Raw genomic sequence first — 21,554 nt, forward strand, 5'->3', positions numbered from 1 at the left:
TTGAAAGCAAGTCAGTTTTTTAGTAAGATTATTGCATATTATTTTAAATGCTTCTTTTTTGCTTGTGTTTTCTACCTTTACTTACAAAGTAGGTAAACTCATAAATAAGTGTTATGGTTATTTTTTATGTATGTAAAGTATCTTAAATATTTAGTCCAAAAAATAAAAATGTATTTTTCCCTCCTAAAGTATGGAACCTCAAGGTCTTTGTGATAATGGAAACAAAAAAATTGATTGGTAAACCGCTTCAACCAGCAAGACCTGTTCGTCATCTGACTTCTCCTACTGGTAAGTAATATAGGTACTCATTTTTAGATAATAATTTGTTTGTGGCTAATTAGTATTTTGAAGTCCTGGTATGGTGCTGTAGGATAATCACTGGACCATAGGTCGGTTTGAATCACAAGGTCAGCAGTTCAAAACTCACCAGCTATTCCCCAGAAACCCTATACAGGTTGCTATGAGTCAGAACTGACTCAGTGGTTTAACAACAACAACAATTGATTTCTGAAAATCAGCCATTGAAATTCTATGGAGCACAGTTATACTCTGACAATCACCATAAGTTGGAATTGACTTGATAGCTAAATAATTCTTAAAGTAATTGTTTATAGTAAATCTTAAAAGAAATAATGAAAACTAATGGTCTTACCTGAATAGTTTTAAAATTTTTACCATAAGATTTCTTCATAATCCACCAATTCATAGTCTATGAGATCAAGAAGGGTAGAGGAATACAGTATAATCTTTGACTGAAAGAACTTTATGTATTTTCATGTCTTATTTTGGTAGTTAACTAAGTCTTTCTCAGATTAATGCCTCCAATTCAAATTGTGTATTGTGATTTTGATTAGAACTACTATACTGGAGAGAGAATTCACCTTTAAAAAACACCTAAATGCAATAAAAACAACAAAACAACAACAAAACGTGATTAACACAAAACAACAGTTGTAGATTCTGTGTTGTTAAGTGCCTTCAACTTGGTTCTGATGCATAGCGGCCCTGTATAGGGTTTCCAAGAAGCACCTGGTGGGTTTGAATCACTGACCTTGTGGTTTGCAGTCCAGTGCTTATCCTACAGTGCCACACAGCTTCTGTAGTGGTTGTGATAGAGGTGAAGGCTATACCTGTGCTGCAACATATAATCTAAGTTATAGAAATCAAAACAACAATAGTACTTCTACTCCTTACAGATTATCTCAGCATCTGACAATTTGCATTTACAGCAATAGTAAAAATCTATTTAAACCTCCCTAAAGCCAGCTAAGGACCCTGTGCTTGGAGTGAGAAAGTGCCTTCTTCCTGAGCCCCAAGTTCTTGATCTGTCCTATCCCATCCCTGTTGTCATCATGGATATGAAGTTAAAGAAGAGAAACAAAAAAGACCAGACATGCACACATGCTCTATAACCTTGCCAAATCCCTGTTGAGCTGCAGGCTCATGGCTATCCCACCATCCTCCTTCCAAGTTGAACTATGACTTAGGAGCATGACACTGTGTGAAGAGTTGGCAGAGGGATGCAGACAGAGAACTACAAATGCAGTCATTTTGCCATAGACCCAGTTATCCCCCATTTTCATTTGCTTGCCTAGGGGTACTGAAACCAACTGGTGTCAGATCTAGGTTGGTGAGCATTTCTGGGGAGAGCAAGAACTCCATGTGGATTGGGGTATGATAGGTTGGGACAGGATATTCCCCTCCTGGCTGTCAATCCTGCTGACCCAGTCTGTTCTTCTGTGGTTTAAAATGACACGAACCTACCCCCTCTCCTGAAGTATAGGAGCCATGGTGGCTGGTGTGTAAAGGTCATGACAGCATGGACAGTGGCTGCAAGAGGAGGGAACAGTCTCGTGGAGTTGCTTCCACCATGACTCCTGGAGCTTCAGGAGCTTTTGGTCACTGATGTTTCACTGAACACTCTGATTTTCCCTTAATAACCTGCTCTAACCATGTGGATAAGTAAGGAGTGGGAGATAGAAATTCTAAAATTAAATGTTTACTTTAGCCCATAAAACTATTATTTTTTAACGGCTTATTGAAATAATGCATATTTAACTTCTAAATTGAAATATTAACCTTTTAATTCTATTTATTGATGCTTTGAGCTCTGGTAGTGCAGTGATTACAAATCGGGCTGCTAACTTCAGGGTCAGCAGTTCGAAACTACCGGCTGTTCCGTGGGAGAAAGATGAGGCTTCCTGCTCCTGTAAAGATTTATAGCCTCGGAAACCCTGTACAGGGGTTGCTATGAGTCGGAACCGGCTCCACGGCATGTAACAACAAATTGATGCTTTGGTGATATGCATAATCTATTAAATTCTTTTTAACTCATATGTTCACTTGAATTAAGAGCTCTGGCATTAACTTGAAGAGGAAAGAACAAAGCCCTTTCATTGAATGAAAAGATGAAGCAGAAAAGATAGAAATAGCACTAATTCCTTAGCACTCCACTTTCCCATACTTGATTTCTAATTTAATGATGCTGCCTCTGAAACTCGGTGTGACTCAGGACAGACAACTAAAATTAATGGCTGCCCCTGGACCATATAGCCTAGCAACACTAATCCCTATGGTGTGCTGGAGAAGTTGTATAGTGTCAAGTCTCAGATTTAATCCTTAAGGAAGGATATAAAGCTATTTGCAGCAATTTTCATTCTGTGTCCAGTGCTTTTACAGAGTCTCCCTTCATCTGTGAAAATCCAAGTTTTCATAGATTTCTTTATTCCAGGGATATTCTATGAGCAAAAGATGCCGACAGATAGAGGCCTGTTCTCTCATTTGCTTGCATCCTCTAAAATCCAGACAGAAGAATAGGGTTTCTTTTTAGGCAGAAAAGTTTAGTAAACAGAACAGTAATTTTATCCTTTCTCATGTCTCCTCCTGCCCAACTCATTTTCCCAAAATAATCTTCTGATTTTTTCCTTCAAGACTCAGATTAGATTACTTCCTCTAATGGAGGCTTCCTTAATATGCCCAAACCTGCTGTACTGTATCTTTGTATCTTCTCTATACTTTAATATTACTTATGAATTAAATCTCATCATAATTTATGAGCGTGTCCTTTAAATTTTCCTGAAACTCAGACTTTCTGGAGCCATAGAGGCTGAATGAACCCGTGATATTATTGCCCTGACATAATCTTCAAATCTTACATAAAAATATCCCTGAAGTCTTCTTAAAAGCAGTAATTTAACTTAACTAGTAGAGTGCCTGCCTAGTGCATTATGCTCTTTTAAGATCAGCTTGTATAGAATCAATTGGAGTCTTGGTGTAGCTCAATAGGATAAGCACTTGACTGCTAACCACAAGGTCAGCAGTTGAAGCCTAGTAGCTCCTCCTCAGAAACCCTATACAGACAGGGTCTCTATGAGTTGGAACCAACTTGACAGCACACAACAACAACAGCAACGTATGGGATCAAATTGATAACAGCAACTTGAAAGATTGGATAAGAACCTTATGGCTCTGTGAGTTTATGTGAATGGGAGAGTAACAACTCAGATGAGGAGGTTGAGAATGATTGTACAAGTTGAAAAATGTAATCAATGTCTCTGAATTATACATGGAGAAGCTGTTAAATTGGGGTATATTGTGCTGTGCATATTATCAACAACAGTATGGTAAAATGAATCATATAAAACCATAAACTATCAATTCTTTTATCTCTGAACTGTTGTTTCATACTTGTACACCTGTGACACATTTAATAGTGCTGAGTAAATACATGTTGAATATCAGAGTATAAGAAAACATTTCAAGATAGTACCTAGAGTGTTCTGGATACTTTTGTTTCATGGGTGTTACCATTTCATTTAAAGTCATGGATATCCAAAATAACTTTCCTTTCTTTTCTCTCATTTTAGGTGTAGTATTTCCTTTCAACTTTCAAAGTGAATATCCATGCAACACTCAGTGTTTACAAAGTGGAGTTGGCAGAGTAAGTCTTAGAAATTATTATAAAATGAAGCATTAATTTACAGATGGGAAAGTAACATTTGTTAGATGGCTGTTGTGGACCACAGGCACTATGCTAAGTGAATTATGTGCATTTTAAAAATGACATATTTCAAGCATATATTAAAGAAAACAGAAATTTTGTACCTATCAAACAGCATTTTCAATTCTAAACATTTTTTCGTATCTGTTTAAAAAAATTGGAAGAAAAAACCCTAACAAATATTGGTTAAAATCCCTTGTATGTCTTTGTATCATCCCATTTCCTTTCCAGAAATAACTATCCTTAATTACTATTTTTCTCTGTATATATTTGAACTGTAGAAAACAAATATGTATTATTTTAATACTTAAAAATTTTTATTTAAATTGTATGTTGCCTACTTGTTTCTGTTAATTTTTGTTTCCATTTTAAAACATTTCATTATAATGTTTATCATGTTAAATGTTGTATTTTCTTTTGGGCTAAATAGTCACAAAGTTTAAAATTGAAAATACACAAAATGGTATCTTTTGTGTACTTCTGTAGTGAGATATTTCCTTCCAGTCTCTGAACCCTAGTCATTCATTTCTTCTCAACAAAAGTAAACAAGTATCTTACCTAGATACTTCCAGAAATAGACTATGCATGAACAATTTAAAATATACTCTAAATGTAATACTAGGCAACTGTTGTGGTAAATTACAGAGTCCTGGTGTTGTGCTGTAGGATCAGCACTGGACTGCTGACCACAAGTTGGTGTTTCAAACTCACCAGCCGCTTCTTAGAAATCCTAATCGGGGTTGGTCACTATGATTCAGAACTGACTTGATGGCACATAACAACAACAGTAATGATACAGAAAAATCATATACCGTAGTATGTATGATATTGTTCAGTGCTTGTTTTTATGGTGTTTCTATTGGGGTTTATTGGTGTTAGGAACTCCTGAAGTCACCATCTTGTCCTAACTCTGTGATGTAAAACCTGTATTTTCTCTATGGCCAACAGTGTAAGACGAATGGAATGCAAGCCTTTCCTCAAGGTCTTAATGAAAAGCAGCAACATCAGTCTCCAGTTAAAAAAGGTAAGGGTTTACTTATCATTATACTAAAATTTTATTAGAGAATTTCTTAGCTTTCATGTAAAGGTTAATAATAACTTTTCTTAAGAATGTTTTAGCTTTCATGAAAAGGTTAGTATTAACTTTTCAATAAGATTTTCTTAAGCTGAAAACCTTATTGCTAAAAACAAAATCAACCATTCCTCCCCCACAGCCTTCTCTACTTAGCTAGGTTTGATAATCCTCTGCAATGACTATACTGATCTCAGACACCACAGTTTATTTGGGAAGCTACCAGGTTACAATGATTGATCAGAAAATGCTTAGGGCACAGTTCTTTCAGTCAGGACAGCTCTTGCCAGCTGTGCATGCAGACAGGCCTCTTTCTGGCCTTTGGCATCTTGACCTGACCTCTACCCTGTTACAGAACTCTGTCAGGGCTTCTGATAAATGCCCAAAGGATACTTTACTATAAATCTCAATCTGAAGGCACTATGTTCTAGTTCCATGGTTCATGAAATCTACCTCTCCATTAAAGTGTCTCCATAAGGGCATCTTCTCTGTAAGACACTCAGCTTTACTTACTCTATGGGCTGGGAAGCCCAACACTCTGTCTTGGGGTTCTGGCTCTTGATTCTGCTGCTCCTGCTCTTTTGATATCACAGCTTTCTGTCCGTAGATTGAGGAGATTCGATATGCAGGAATCTCAGGGTCCAAATGACAGGCTCCACTCCTGGCTTTTCTTCTTAATGATAGTGAGATTTCCCCCACCCCCACCTGCTTCTAAGATGGCTCTTTTTATACCCAGCAGGATGGCAAAATTGACCAATAATAATTAGCCCTTTTAACAGTCATTCACAACTGAATCACAGCATCCTATTGGTATCTTCTTCCAACTTCTCTTACTCAGACCTATCAGTAAACAATTTATTGTGGGAGTTTGCAAAGACTATGGCTAGACGAGACATTCAGTAATTTACTGTACCATATTTATGTATGTAAATATATGTCAGAAATTATGTTATAATCTTGTACTGTTGATTTCAGTCTAGATTAGTCAGGTTATAGGTTTAACTGCTTTAAGGCAGAGACCAGAATAACAATGGCTTAAACAAGATAGAAGTTTTTATTGTATGCATGTTGACCTTGTAATTTACCACTTCCCTGAATCTGTGTGTTAATTCTCATAGCTTTGTTATGGAATGTTTTCAGGTTTTCTCTGTATGAGGTGCTTCAGAAATTTGTGGAAAACTGGAATTAAAAGATAATGGAATTTTTCTATAAACTCTTTGAAACCCTCATCCATATGATCATGTCATCTGTAGAAAGTGCATCCTTCTTTCCTATTTGGACAACTTTTACTCATATTTACTTTTTTTTTCTAGCCTGTTTGCTTTGGGTAGGACTTTTAGACAATGTTGAGTAGCATTAGTGAGAATTATTTCTTTTCTTAATGAGGAACCTTCTCAATCTTTCTCTGTTGATTGTAATGTTAGCAGTGGTTTTTCATTATTGCCCATTATTATACTGAGGAATTTCTCTTTTATTCCTAGCTTATTCAATGTTTTTATAACTAAAGGAGGTTGAATTTTATCGAGTGTCCTTTTGTCCCCCATGTATTTCTATAATCCTATGATTCTTTTTCTTTGTGTTAGTAATGCATTATGTTGTTGTTGCTAAGTGCTGTTGAGTCAGTTCCTGACTCATACATAATGACCCTGTCTAGGATTCCTGAGGAGCAACTGGTGAGTTTGAGCCATCAACCTTGTGATTCAGTGCTTATCCTACTGTGCCACACCAGGACTCCAATGTAGTATATAACATTGATTTTCTGATGCTGGACCACTCTTGCATTCCTGGGATAAATCCCACTTGATCATAGTGATAATCCTTTTAATATGGTTTTTGATTTGGCTTGCTAGTATTTTATTAAGTATTTTTGTATATATTTGTTAAGGATATGGGTCTGGAGTCTTCTTGTTTGACTTTGGCTTTTGGGTAATTTTGACTTCATAGAACAAATTAGGTAGTGCTTCCTCCTATTTTTTTTTGAGAGGGTGAAGTTTGAATAGGATTAGAGTTACTTCTATGAATGTTTAATAGAATTCTGCAGTCAAGCTATTTGGTTCAGAACTTTTCACTGTTGGGATCATTTGATTATTGATTCAGTATCTTCATTTGTTATGTCTGTTAAGATCCATTCTTTTCTGAAGTCAATATGGTGGTGGTGGTGTGCAATGGAGTCAGTTCTGATTCATAGCGACCCTGCATAGGGTTTCTGAGGCTGTAAATCCTTACAGGAGCAGAAAGCCTCATATTTCTACTGTGGAACAGCTGGTAATTTCAAATAGCTGATCTTGAGGTTAGCAGCCTGACTCATAACCACTACGCTACCAGAGCTCCTTGAAGTCAGTAATAGGGAGCTTATTTATGTTGCAAGAAATTTATCATTTTCTGTAAGTTACAGTATTTCTTGCTGTACAACTGTTCATATTATTTTGTTAAAATTCTTTATACACACATATGTGTATATATATGTGTGTGTATATATATATATATTTCAGTTGTGCAGCCACTTCCAGTATCTAATTCCATAATATTCTTATCACCCCAAAACAAAAACAAAAATAAAAACAACTCTGTATCCATAAAGCAGTCATTCCCATCTCCTCTTCCAGCCAGCTTTTGGAATCTGCTGTGAATCTGCTTTCTGTCTTTCTGAATTTGCCTATTTTGGACATTTTATATAAGTGGAATCATACAATATGTTCTCTTTTCTAACTGGTTTCTTTTATTTAGCATAATATTATAAGGTGTGTCTACTTGGTACTACATTAATTCCTTTTTGTGGATGAATAATATTCCATTTATGAATGTAGCACAATCTGTTTATCCATTCATCAGTTGATGGACAGTTGGGTTGTTTCTAATATTTGTCTATAATGAATGGTTATGGTGAAACCTTAACCAATGTAAAATCCCCACCCTGACCTTTTTGCTTGAGTTCTTATGTATTATATTTCTATACTTTGAAAACCCAACCAGCAACATTAGAATTTTTGCTTTCTTTTTAGAAAACTTAGAAGAAGAAATATTGTGTTATATTTACCCAGCTATTTACCATTTTTGGAGTCTTGGTGTCCGTCTGTAGAATAATCACTGAATTGCTAACAGCAAGGTTGGTGGTTCAAACCCATCAGCCACCCCATACAGAGTTCCTCTGAGTCAGAACTCACTCAAGGGCTCTTAGCAATAATAACATTTACCATTGCCATTGCATTCTTTTATTTCTAAAGATAAAATTTTATTAATTTTTCTTCAGCCTGAAGAATTTCGAATTTTTCAGAAAGCAAGTCTTTTGGCTACAAATTCTTCTAATTCTCCTTCATCTTTCTAGGTGTTCATTTTTAAATGATAATTTCATTGAATATAAATTCTAAGCTACTAATTCTTTCTTTTCAGCACTTTAAGTATGTTGTTCTGTTGCCTTCTAGCCCAACATATGGTCTATCTTGATGATTGTGATAGTTAAGATTTTGTGTCAACTGGGCTTGGTCAGGATTCTCAGTGATTTAGCAGTTAACATGTAGTTATCACATCCAAAATGAAATAAAATATGATAAAATCACCCCCATAACGTGGTCTGATGTGAGCAGCTCTGATCTGATGTAATATCCTGTGTGTTTAAATCCTCACTTCTATGATGTTAATGAGGCCAGATACAATCTACAGGATTAGATTTTATCTTGAGTCCTGGTGTGGCACTGTGGGTTAATGCGCTGGACTGCAAAGTTGTTTTGAGCCACAAGGTTGGTGGTTCAAGCTTTCCAGTCGCTCCTTGGAAACCCTAAACAGGGTCAGTATGAATTGGAACCAGCTCAACTTCACTTCATAGCAACAACGATCTCTCCTGAGATACAAGTAGGTCTCAGAGGGACCTACTACCACCAAGATAGCAGACTTGGGTCCTAAGTGTGTCCTTTGGGTATGGGGTCCCTGCACTGTGAAGCTCCTAGATCCAGGGGAAAATTGATGCCAAGCTGTATGGAGATCTCCAACAAATACTGGGTGTACAGATGCTGAAAGGAGACAAGGACCTTTCCCCATAGTCAAGAGAGAGAAAGCTTCCCCCTAGAGCTGACCCTCTGGATTTGGACTTTGAGCCTCCTAAACTGTGGGAGAAATTTCTGGGTATTAAAGCCATCTACTTTAGGTATTTCTATTATGGCAGCATATGAACGATAACTAAGACAGTGATAGTTTCTGATGATGAACTTGTAGATATTTGAATCATTGTTCCTACTTGAAGACAGAAGCCCTATCTTGAGTCTTTTTTTTTTTTTTTTTTTATGAATACCTAGTATACTATTCTGGGTACACAAAATGTTTCTAAAATTGATTTTCTTTTCATTTGATTGAGTTAAATGATTACTAATGTAATATAAAAACAGACTCTGTTTTAGTACTATCTGAATTGCCTAGTGCTAACTGTTTACTAGACTTGAATAACCAGATGAAGAAAGCCAGGCAGTAACTGTTTTTCCTAATAGTTAGTTGTCTTTTCCAGTTTTCCAAAGTCTTTCTCTAACCCCTACTGTTTTGAGTGGGCAGTACTCATCATTTTATGAAATAATGGACAGTTAAGGTATATTCAGAAGGAAACAAACCAAAAAGTAATCTAGGAGAATAATATGTTTTGTAACATTACATCTGATGTTTAATATCTACAGAAAGAATTAAATATAGCAGAGATTTCCTGTTGAAGCTCTCAAGTGTTTCCATCTGCAGAAAAAAACCAGACTTTCTGCCTGATCATCCCATTGTACTTCAAAAACCAGTAAGGAGTTTCTAATTTTATATTAATTCAATCAAAAAATTTTTGTCTTTAACATTTTCATTTGATTCTATCTCTCGATGTTTCAAACTTTTAAACTGTAGTATATAATCAGTGAAGTGCATAAATATAAATGTGCAATAAAACCAATTACTATAAAGTACTTCCTACTCTCATCAGGAAATAGAATGCGATAGTTTTATACTGTTTAAGAAATAGTTCCCTATTGAAAGATCATGAAAATACCCTTTTAAAATGCTGTAGTTTTGTTTTTCAACTTGTTATGTGCCAAACTCAGAGAGACCCCTATGCACAACAGAATGAAACACTGCCCAGTCCTGTACCATCCTTACCATTATTTCTGTTTGAACCCATTGTTGCAGCCATTGTGTCAGTTCATCTCATTGAGGGTGTTCTTTGTGGCAGATCTTCTACCAAACTTTGCCAAAACTGTCATTCAGGTGCACCAATTCTTCTTCAGTCTTCTATATTCATTGTCCAGCTTTCACATGCATATGAATATACTTGGCTTGAGTAAGGCACATTTTAGCTCTCAAAGTTCTATCTTTAGTTTTTAATACTTTCTGAGGTCTTTTACAACAACTTGCCCCATGTATCTCGCTATTAGATTTCTTAACTGCTGCTCCCAGTACACTGACTGTGAGTCCATGTAAAATAAAATCCTTGACACCTTTGATCTTTATTCCATTTATCATGATGCTGCTTAATGGTCCAGTTTGAGGATTCTTGTCTTCTTTACATTGAGTTGTAATCAGATTGAAGCAGTAAGCTTTAGATGTCCTTTGCTTTCAGGAAACAAAGTTGTGTCATCTGCATAAGAGTCTTCCTTCAAACTTGATGCTGTGCTCTTCATCATATAATCCAACTTCTCAGATTATTTGTTCAGCCTACAGATTGAATAAGTGTGGTGAAAGAAAAGATAAAAACCATGATAACATCTTTCCTGATTTTAAACCATGCAATATACCCTTGTTCTTTTCAAGCCTCTTGGTGTAATTATAGGTTCTGCATGGAGAGAATAAATGTTCTGGATTCCCTTTCTTTGCAATACTTGTTATGCAAAGAGAAGAGAAATATGTGTACTCTGTTATGATATATGCAGTCTCATGCTTTTGCATAGTCAGTAAAGCACAAGGAATCATCTTTCTGTTATGCTCTGCTTTCAGCCAAGAGCCATCTAAGAAATTAAATGATCATGAAAATAACCTCCCATGTTATCTTCTAAAACTCATTGCTCTGTTTTCAACTTTATGTCTGGAATTGACTTTTCTATAGGATATGAAGTATAGGAGTTAGGTTTAAATTGTTTTCTACGTGAACATACAGTTGTCCTGGAAATATTTATTGAAAATGTAGTCCTTTGCCACCTTTGTCAGAAACCAAGTGGCTATTTATGAGGGAACTACAAAAAGTTTGGGAAAAATGGAATTGAAAGATAATGGGAATTTTACATGAACTGTTCAAAGACCCCTCATATAAATGGTGGTCTGCTTCTGGGCTCTCTTATTAGTATTGTACTATAGTAAAACAGTCCCTCCTGTATATTATTCAAAGTATTTTTGCTATTTTTAGCCCTTGATATTTCTGAGTCAGCTCATCAAATTCCATCAAAATAAATATACAAATAAATTTATAAACCTTTTTGGATATTGATTGGAAAGGACATGGATTTTGGTATTAGAAGGGTTCCTTTCGGAGCTCTGCTATATGTGAACTTGTACTTCAAGTTTACAAGTTATTTACCCTTCTTCAGCCTCAGTTTTTACAGTTTGTCAATAAGAGTGACAGACTTTCTTATAGACCAGTTGCTGGGAGTAAATGAAATAATGTGTGAAAACACCTAGTACAGTACCTATCTTTTATGTGCTCAACAAATGTTAATTGCCACACTTATGGTCTCTATTACCAGAATTTTATTTGTATTTAGATTTTTCATATACTATTTTACATAGATAAAAGCAAGTGAGATGGGACAAAGGGGTAAGTTAGTATGCTAGAAATGGCTGTTTTGGGGGGATTCTAACCTTTTGGAATCATAGTTTTTTTCCCCTTACAATTCTTTGAAATTTATCTTTTTATAATGTATATAAATGTTTCTAAATGTAAATTCTCTAACTCAAAGACCTCTAGCCATTTCTTTTAAAAATTAATAAAAGCAGGGATTTAAAATTTTTTTTGTAACATTTTTAGATTTGGAGAGTTTTGATGTTCAGTTTTCCTACCTGTTCCAGGACGGGACCTGTTCTACAGACATAGAATCCTTAGTCTGAAAGAATAAATTTAAACTTACTTAATTCATATAAAATATAATCATATTTTCATTTGCAGACTTCCATCTTAAATAGCATTTTATTTTGTAATTAAAAGTTTGACATACACATTGTTTGAACATACCTTGTACATTGAGTTTACTTTGAACTTACGCATTAATAACAACAGATTTGAAATAGAATATATTTTTTAAATGAACTACATGTGTTTTATTAAACACAGAATAGTTTTTTTATTTGACAAATTCTAGTTCTTTTAATAGTTTCTAAACTAACATGCATTTAGATGCACAGACAGTAGGTTTACAGTATTTGGTTTGATAAACTAATTAGGAAAATTATATTCATTCAGCTAATTGATCAACTGTTTTTTTTTTCTATATTACAGGAAAACAACCAAAGTTTTAAGTAGCATTTTAAGAACAGATGGATTTGAAGATAAAGAATTTTTTTTGTTTTATATTTTGGACACCTACAAATGAAGTGGATTTAGTAACAATAACTGCAATGGATTGACTATTCAATTTATTTTTAATTTTGATGGTTGTCTATTTGGTTTTTCCTAAAATGAGAAAGATATTTTGAACTATAAAGAATTTTCTAATCAGTCTCATCTTTGCAGGAAGTTACCTGTATAAATTGGGAAATGACACTGGAAAGTAGAAATATGGTTAGTAAAGTCAAAAGAATGTATAGAATTTGCATGCTACTTGCAGTTTTTTCTTTTTTCATCACTTTTAATAATGGAATGGAAATACAAGTTGTAAAGATTCTCAAATATAAAGTATTTGCTACAATGTATATATTGTATACAGTTTTTTGTTGCTTTTAAATTTACCTTTGTTTTGTTTCCACTGAATTCATACCATTGCTTCAAACAATGCTAATCTCTCCAGAGGGTGTTCAAGGTGGGAGGAAGAATGTTTAACCATTTTTGATCAAATATATGATTGGTCCATAGGTTTTTGACAGTAACATAGTCTACAAAATTACTAGCCAAGACGGACAATTTGGGAATAGTAATAATAGTAAATGAAACTGAAGCTGAAAAATAGCTACTACTTTTGTCACTAATCAAACCATGTGAACGGTGGAAGATGAGCATCTGCAAAAAGTGAATTGGTACTTTATTTTCAAAAAGGAAAATTTTTGACCTTTGCAGAAAATTCAGGTGTATTAAATTTCAATTCTGTAATGTCTTATGTCAAGGACATGAATGGATGAAGAATTTTTGGTTTAAACTTTAAACTCTTAAAAATTTTATACAATAAATCTATAATTTGTCACTTTGGAAGTAGCCACTGTTTCAAAAAAAACAACAACAGAGTTTTTTTCCAACACTGGGTTACCATAAAAAGGCTGTTACAAAGGTAAGTGTAAACTTTCTATACTTCTGATCACTCAGATCCTGAGTCTATTGGCAAGTAGTTATAAGTTATCATTTGGTGAAATGTTTTATCTTTCACCGAATCCTGAACTTATAAAATCAGTACCTTTCTCTTCACTGGATTTTGAGCTTATTACTCAGATTCAAGCTTTAGTCCAGGTATGTTTTCCATCTTGGTCTTTTACTACCACCACTTTATATTACTTTCCTTCCCAGAAAATGATGCTTTTATAAGTATAAGAAAACATTTTCATTAGCCATAAATGTATTACTTAATTTAAAATGAGATATCTTTATATAAGGCCCAGTTTTTTATTTGTGTTTTACACTACTATTTTTATTCTAGATCCAAGTATATATATGTGTGTGTTAATACAGACACACACATTTAAGCAAACATACTCTCTTACATACATAAGCACACAAATATATGTGTATTTTTGGTAAGAGCTTGGGTCAGAACGACTGTGTATTTTAATGACTATATAATTAAATTGGTTTGCTTTACAAAATTTCCTTTTCTTGGGTCCTTTTGATTCTAATTAAAAAAATACAATAGAACTTATTTGAACTAGAAAATCAGAGAACCTTTTCACTTAATCACCTGTATTACTGAAGGCAGAATCCTTTTCAAAGTCATGCTGCCATGATACTTTGGAAATTACCTTGTACTCAAAAGACTTGATACACTTTCTGAATTTGATACTAAAATGGACTGCCAGAGCAATATTTAGATTGATTATGATTTGTTTGTGCTCTTTGAAAGTATTTGTAACCAGTGTTTTTAAGAAGAGGTTGTATGTCAAAAGTTTCCTAGCTTTAAAAGTAAGTTGATCCTTTCTTACTGTATACAATCAAAGTGAAACTGCAAAGACTGTTTATTATCTATTTCCCTTTGTGTATACAAGCTTTGTGTATAGCTTGTTTGACTAATCATTGTACAACTTCATTAATGTTGTTCTTTGTATATAAATTAAAATAGCTGCGTTAGAACTTATTTCATAGTGTTTGTCATCTTAAGACTTGAGCACACACCCCTGCTGGTGTTATTTCAGACTCATAGTGAGCCTATGCTGTTGTTAAGTCTCTTTGAGTCAGTTCTGACTCACAGTGACCTATAGGGTTTCCAAGGAGCAGTTGGTGTGTTTGAACCGCTGACCTTGTAGTTAGCAGTCCAGTGCTTATCCTACAGTGCCACACCAGGACTCCGATAAGGCAGGGTAGAACTGCCATGTAGGTTTGTCAAGACTGTAAATCTTTGCAGAATCCAAAGACTTAAACACTGTGCCACTTTTAAGAATTAACCAAAAATATTGTGTGTCTAACATTTTATTACCAAGGTGCAATAGAAAAAAATCTAGAGGGTAAAAAAAATCTTTAATTTTATTTAGATCAGATGAGGACTAAGGACATGCAATAGTGTTGTTAAGTGTTGTCAAGTTAGTTCTGACTTATAGCGAGCCTGCATAGGGTCTCCAAGGAGAGGCTGGTGAGTTTGAACTTGGGGTTCAAACTGAACTTGGGGTTCAACTTGAGGTTGAGTACTTGTTCTACAGCTCCACACCAGGACTTATATATAGTAAAAGTTAACATTAAATTGTATAATTAAAAAATAAAGTTTTAGTTCCTTTTTTGGGGAGAGGGGGATTTTTCTGTCAAAAAAAATTAAAAAATAAAGTTTTAGTTCTTTTTTTGGGGAGAGGGGGATTTTTCTGTCAAAAAAACAGGACAAAAATTACATTTTTTCTTCAGAGGAAGTGTGGTCTGACAGGAATTTAGATTTGAGACTAACACGATGATACATTTCTATATGTACTAATGCTTTCATTAAAAGGGTTTATAATCAGAACATAAGAGATTTTATTCAAAATATGAGTTTCTAGCAGAGCATATATAGTTTAAGGACTGTAGCTATTCCAGTGTTGAAACTTAAAAACATGTTTTATTTCGATATTTTTTTCTATTTTCTGAGTTTTCTAAAGTTCTGTGCCTGTTTTGTTTTTTCATCTAGGTAAAGTGTTTTAAAAGTAGTTTTAAATCCTTATTTAAATGAAAATGTTAATTTTCTTAAGAAGAGTTAATCTTCCAAATCTCACACCAAAACTGTATTCTATAAGTTTTGAGCCAGAATCTTCCAAAGTAAAACTTCCCTTTTATCTTGATATATTTGACTTATTATGTACAAGTAATCATGATACTAATAAATGATATAGTACTGTTACGTTACTAAATGATGCCCTAATTTATCACAACATTGTTCACTTACTCTGAAATACTAGTTTATGACTTAGCAAATGGATAGAGATTCTTTTTAGTCTTTATTACTTCCAAAGTTATCGCATAGGCAGAAAACTACCTTTACAGTCAAGGTGGTTTTCTGCCTATGCAATATCTTTTTAAGTAATATAAAGTGAATTCTCATGGGATTACGAATTGGGAATGGAATAGGCATTATTGAAGAATAAACACCATTCACAGACAATCACCTGCATATATAATCACAAACCATAAACTTAACCCTTTATGACAGTGACATTTTACCAAATCTGTCCTATAAATTTATCCCCCAAAAGTTCCCAGTTCAAATATTTGTCCTTCATAAAAACAATTTATTTTGTACAATTTTAATTCCTTTATCTGTACTCGTGTCACACGTTAGATTTTTGCTACTAAAGTGTTTTAGGTAGCAGAACAATTAGCATCAAATACTGAGAATTATAGTGGACACTCAAAATTGAGCTTACAACTCACATGAATAGTAAAGTTATAGAATAGCTTTTACAAGAGTGCACGTCTTAGTGTTAAATATACTGCACAAAAGCAGACAGCAGATTAACAACCACAGAAAATTTTCTAATTCACATTGTAAATAAGAGCAATTGTTTTTGCACTTGGAGCTAAAAAGTAACATCTAGTTGTTATTCAGGATCCACCATGAAGCTGAAAAGAGAAAGAGAGAAGATTTTAGTAATGGAAAAGAATTACAACCTACATCATACTTCTTCAAAGTTTTTCTCTGCTAATATCTTCCTTAGGATCCCTGGTGGCATAGTGGGTTACGTGTTGGACTGCTAACACATGAGGTCAGCAGTTCAAGCATATCAGGCACTGTGCTAGAGAAAGATGAGGCTCTTTGTGTTCTTGTAAAGAGCTTTAGAAACCCTATATAGGGTCTCTCTGAGTCTGAACCAACTAGATGGCACTTAATAACATCACATTATTCTTAAAGAGACCATTTCCACCCATCTTCTGTCTGCATATTTACTTTTTAGTCACCCTGTCCTGACTATTTGAACCTAGATTAAACTATGTGACTGTTATTATTACCATGCCTTTTGGCACTTGTTAAATGCCCTGACAATAAAATCATCCTGTAGTTTTTCATCTATCCAGTACTATAAGGTACTTTTGAAATATATGATACATGGTACTTTACAGATTTCAGAAAAATTAGGTACAAGTAAATGGATGTGTTGACTATGATTTTTGCTCAGATGTTTACATTGTAAAATTGGAAATGTGTTCCTCAATGAATTTAAATATCCCCAGGGCAAGTCTATGGCAAATAATTTTAAATGGTATAGAATGCTGTGAGGGAAAAAAAAAGGAAATAATTAAAATTTGTTTTCACAGTCTTTAATTTGTTGGTGTGGTGCTGTAGGATCAACAATAGACTGCTAAACACAAGGTTGGTGGTTCAAACCCACCCAGCTGCTCCTTGGAAACTCAGAGTTGCTATGAGTCAGAACTGACTAGATGGCACTTAACAGGAAAGTGATTTGCAGGGAGTGCAGTGACTCTGTAGAATAAGCACTGGACTGTGAACCACAAGGTCACTGGTTCAAGACCATAGTCACTCTGTGGGTAGAAAATGAGACTTTCAGCTTCCTCAAATATTTATAGCCTTGAAAAACCCTATAGAGAGTTGTTATGAGTTAGAATAGATTTGACAACACTGAACAACAACAAAATAATTTGATGGCCATAGAGTTTTTCTTTTATTTGTTTATTCCATAGCTACAGGTCTTTTCTATGCCTGGTGGTGTTCTGTTCCATAGAGCCAGCTTCCCATATTCTTTTTGCCTCTGGTTTATGGACCTAGTTGCCATGTTCCAGTATGCCTCATTTAAACTTTGTTAGTGTTAAGAATTTATAAGAATGGATCACAGAAAATTGAGTTAGGTTGGATTTTTCTATCTGGATACGCTCTAGTTGCCTTATTACATGAGAACCATTTGTTAGAAATAATTGTAAATTAAATTAGAAATGCAAACCTATGAATTATTTGTAAATACAATAGCTGTTTTTTTTTACCTCCTTTCATATTTTAAAATATGTAAATATGTGCAACTAATATGGTTTTAATTTCTCTTTTTTTTAACTTAAATGACTTTACACTATGTAAAAATGGACAGAATTGGCAACTGAAACTATATTACAAATAATATGGACAATAAGATAACAGATAGTATTTATTTGCTAACTCTAGCTTTTTGTTGAGATGTGTGCACATTGTTGGCACTAAAAACTTTTACACTGAAATAGGGTGGGTGGGAGACCTTTTACACTGAAATAGGGTGGGTGGGAGACCACAATCTAACATTAATTGCTATTGAGTCCATTTCAATCCATAGTGACTCTAGAGGACAGAGTAGACCTGCCTCATAGAGTTTCCAGGGCTGTACATCTTCACAGAAGCAGATAGTCACATTGTCCTCCCTGAAGCAGCTGGTGGATTCAAACCACTGAGCTCATTAGCTGTATACATTAACCACTGTAACACCAGGGTAAGGGAACCACAATTGATCCAGTTATATTTGCTCTCAATTTTCAGTCTAAATTAGAAAATGCTCTGTGATAGGAAGATACTATAATGTATGTAGCAGTGGCACTAATATTGCGTAGAAAGTTAATTGAAAATAATGAACAAATTGGGCCAGAAAACATTTATTGTATTACTTTTCCTTTTCTTGCTATGACTTTTTATTTTGCAGAGTTAATGTGCTGGACTGCAAGGTTAGTTTGAACCAAAAGGTTGGCAATTCAAATCCACCAGCCACTCATCAGAAACCCTATATAGATTGCTATGTGTCGGAACCGATTGGATGGCACTTAGCAACAACAATAACCCATTAGCTTCTCGGTTTGTACTCTTTCTACTCTCTTCTTATTCAGGTATTTTCTGTCCTAGAAAAACTGAAAACACCAAGTATGAGCAAGCTCCCTCCTACATTTTGAACTAGTTTTGGCAGTTTTGTGATGGTAGATACAAAAATTACAAGTGTTAGAACTTCTCAGAAAATTTTATGACAATACCAGTGCATTGTATGTCAACATCCTTACTCATTCCTTCATTTAGGAAATACTTGTTTTCTTATATATTACACTGTATTTGGGTACGGAAGGGGATGTGAAGATAACTGAAGTATGGGTCTCACTTTTCTGTATTCTGTGTACAAATGCTGCAGCAGCCATGTGTACAGAAATTACTTGTATTTGATACCTTTCTATTTATAGCACACTCTTCAAACTGGATAATAAGCTAAAATTAAAAAATAAATTGAAGGCAATCACTGACGTCTGCCCTATACTACCCAGTGCTACCACATTCTCATTTGTACGTATTCTTAAGCTATGGTGTATCCTAGTTTAAATTGTGAATCAAAAGAGATTTCAACCAGGTTTATGACTTTCCTAGTTGAGGATTATAATTGAAATATATAGTGAAAGAAATTCTATAAGTTGTCCATTTCTATGCCAGATAAAGCTGTCCTTAAGATCTACAGTACATTCTAAGGGGACTCAAAACTTCATGGAAAAATTCCAATATCTTTCAATTCCATTTCCACGAACTTTTTGAAGCCCCCTTATAAAGACCTGAGCTCAGTCTGAGACTGTAAGAAGAATCATCCAATTCTATTCAAAGGCATCCACACCAGATTTTCCCCACTTCCTCACCTAACTTTACTTTCAGTATTTACTTCCTTTTTCTTCCATTTGTTACCCAAGCCACCAAGTCTATCCTTTTAAAGTCCCACTAATATTAACCTGGAGTCCTGGTGTTAATGTGACAAACTGCAAAGCCATTTCAATGGCAAGGTCGGCAGTTCAAGCTTATCAGATGCTCCTTGGAAACCCTATACAGGGTCGCTATGGGTTGGAATTGACTCGATGGCACTTGACAACAACAACAACAATAGTAACCTATTTTCTTGATTCTTTCCACCCAGTAGTACCAGGGCTTCAAAAAGTTCATGGAAAAACGAAATTGAAAAATAACGAAATTTTCCTATAACTTTATAATTCCTTTGTGTGGCACTGTAGCATAAGCACTGGACTGCCAACCACAAGGTCAGGTTTCAACCCACCAGCTGCTCCTCCGAAACCCTATACAAAGTCACTGTGAGTTGGAACTAACTTTATAGCACGTAACAACAATAATTAAAATATTCCTAACAATTTTCATCTCCAGTTTATGGGCCATTTATTTCAAATGGTTTGCAAAACTCTAAATTCCAGTAGGGTAAAATAACTGCATACATTTTTGAGTACTTCAAGTCTCTTAAAATGCCAGGATGACCTGAAAATGACTTAGGTTTAATATAACCATGAATACACATTTTGCTTCACTAAAGATGGAATGAAGGCCATCGAGAAAAAGAAATAGAGCTCTTATTCCTCCATTCCTCCTCAATTTCAATGTATATTAACACTAAAGAGAGCACCATTGATAACATTTGAGAGGGAAAGAATATTCTGTGTTTTAAAAGGAAAAAGACAATACAAAATCACATAGACGCATGCGAACCCAGATCATTACCAGGAACGAGCATAGTAGAGGTAAGCTCTGGAGTTTCCAAGAAATCCACATTACTTCTTTGGAATGTCTTGCTATAATTCATCTGAAGATGCCTGTATAAATAATTATAGGTTATGACTGTGAAACTTTATTTACAATTTTCCTAAATACAGGTAGCAGGGAACAAATTCAGTTAAGATGGCAAGGTTTTGAATGATTTAGTTTAAGTGCTCAAATACTGACTTTTAAAATAATGATTATTTAACCTTACAGATTCAGAGGCCAATTTAACAAGTGTTGAAAGAAGTAAGGTTTTTTAAAATGTGGACATTAGTTTTCTATAGAAGATAAAGCAATAAATAGAAGGCAGATTTTAACTGCAGCCAGAAATTTCAATGGAAGAATATTTTGGCTGCCATAAGTTATCTAAAATATAGGCTAGCTAAGAAAGGGACTGTAGATTACATTTCTAGAGAACAAAAAAAAAAACAAAATCATTTATCCTGAAATACAGGTCTAGATATGGACTCGAATAACTATCCTTTTAAATTTCCCTTCTGTGCCTCAAATTCTCTAGATTTCAGTATGCTTTATACCACAAAATGCCCCCAAGATTGTCACAAAAATCAAATGTTTAGGTGAAATATAGGTGTCAGCTAAATTTCCAGACATTCTATTGGAAGTTCATTACTATAGTTAACCCCCATCTAAGCATAGACTTGGAAACACTATTCAGGGTCACTATGGGTCGAAACCGACTTGATGGCACTTAACAACAACAACAAAACATAGACTTTGAGGAGAAGTGTAGCTCCATACGATAAACACTGGAGTACGAACCACAAGGTCTGTGTTTGAGCCTGTCAGCTGGTGAGTCAGCTGGAGCAAGATGAGGCTTTCTGCTCATGGGAAGATTTAAAGGCCTAGGAACCCCTCTATAGGGGCTCTGTGAATTGGAACCTACTCCCCAGTACTTAATAGCAACAAGAAGCATGGGGTTACTGAAGAGCAATGCATGCCATTTAAAATCACTGAAACTGTTGTCTATAAGCTCAGCATAGCAAAAAAAAACCAAAAACATTTTTGATCCCATTTTCTAATTAAAATATGAATTAGTAATTTAGGAAAATGGATTCATTTTGGCTTAGCCATGAAAAGTTATAAATTTGCTCTTTATTTGCTGTGGTTAAAGGTATTTAGCAAAGTTGTTAGGCTTTGATGATCTTAACCATTTATAGCTTTA

At 34.7% G+C, this 21,554-nt stretch overlaps 2 protein-coding genes across 2 annotated transcripts in view; one reads left to right on the plus strand and one right to left on the minus strand.

Annotated features, from left to right (window-relative positions):
- The first annotated feature begins 215 nt into the window (after positions 1-215).
- LOC102829534 (chromosome unknown open reading frame, human C8orf88) lies at positions 216-12,537 on the plus strand. The gene is made up of 5 exons (XM_006859226.1): positions 216-288; positions 3,867-3,940; positions 4,949-5,024; positions 9,731-9,837; positions 12,514-12,537. Exons 1-5 carry the CDS (start codon positions 216-218, stop codon positions 12,535-12,537), a joined length of 354 nt encoding a protein of 117 aa, XP_006859288.1.
- A 3,886-nt stretch (positions 12,538-16,423) lies between these two features.
- The window catches only part of NECAB1 (N-terminal EF-hand calcium binding protein 1), a 242,816-nt gene continuing 237,685 nt past the window's right edge, over positions 16,424-21,554 (minus strand). The window contains exons 12-13 of the mRNA XM_006859227.1: positions 20,333-20,424; positions 16,424-16,452 (exon numbers count right to left, since the gene is read on the minus strand). Coding sequence (XP_006859289.1) covers positions 16,424-16,452; positions 20,333-20,424 — 121 coding nt within the window. The remainder of the gene's footprint in view (positions 16,453-20,332; positions 20,425-21,554) is intronic.

The sequence above is a fragment of the Chrysochloris asiatica genome, unplaced genomic scaffold (assembly GCF_000296735.1).
Source record: "Chrysochloris asiatica unplaced genomic scaffold, ChrAsi1.0 scaffold00031, whole genome shotgun sequence".
Taxonomy (NCBI): Eukaryota; Metazoa; Chordata; class Mammalia; order Afrosoricida; family Chrysochloridae; genus Chrysochloris; species Chrysochloris asiatica.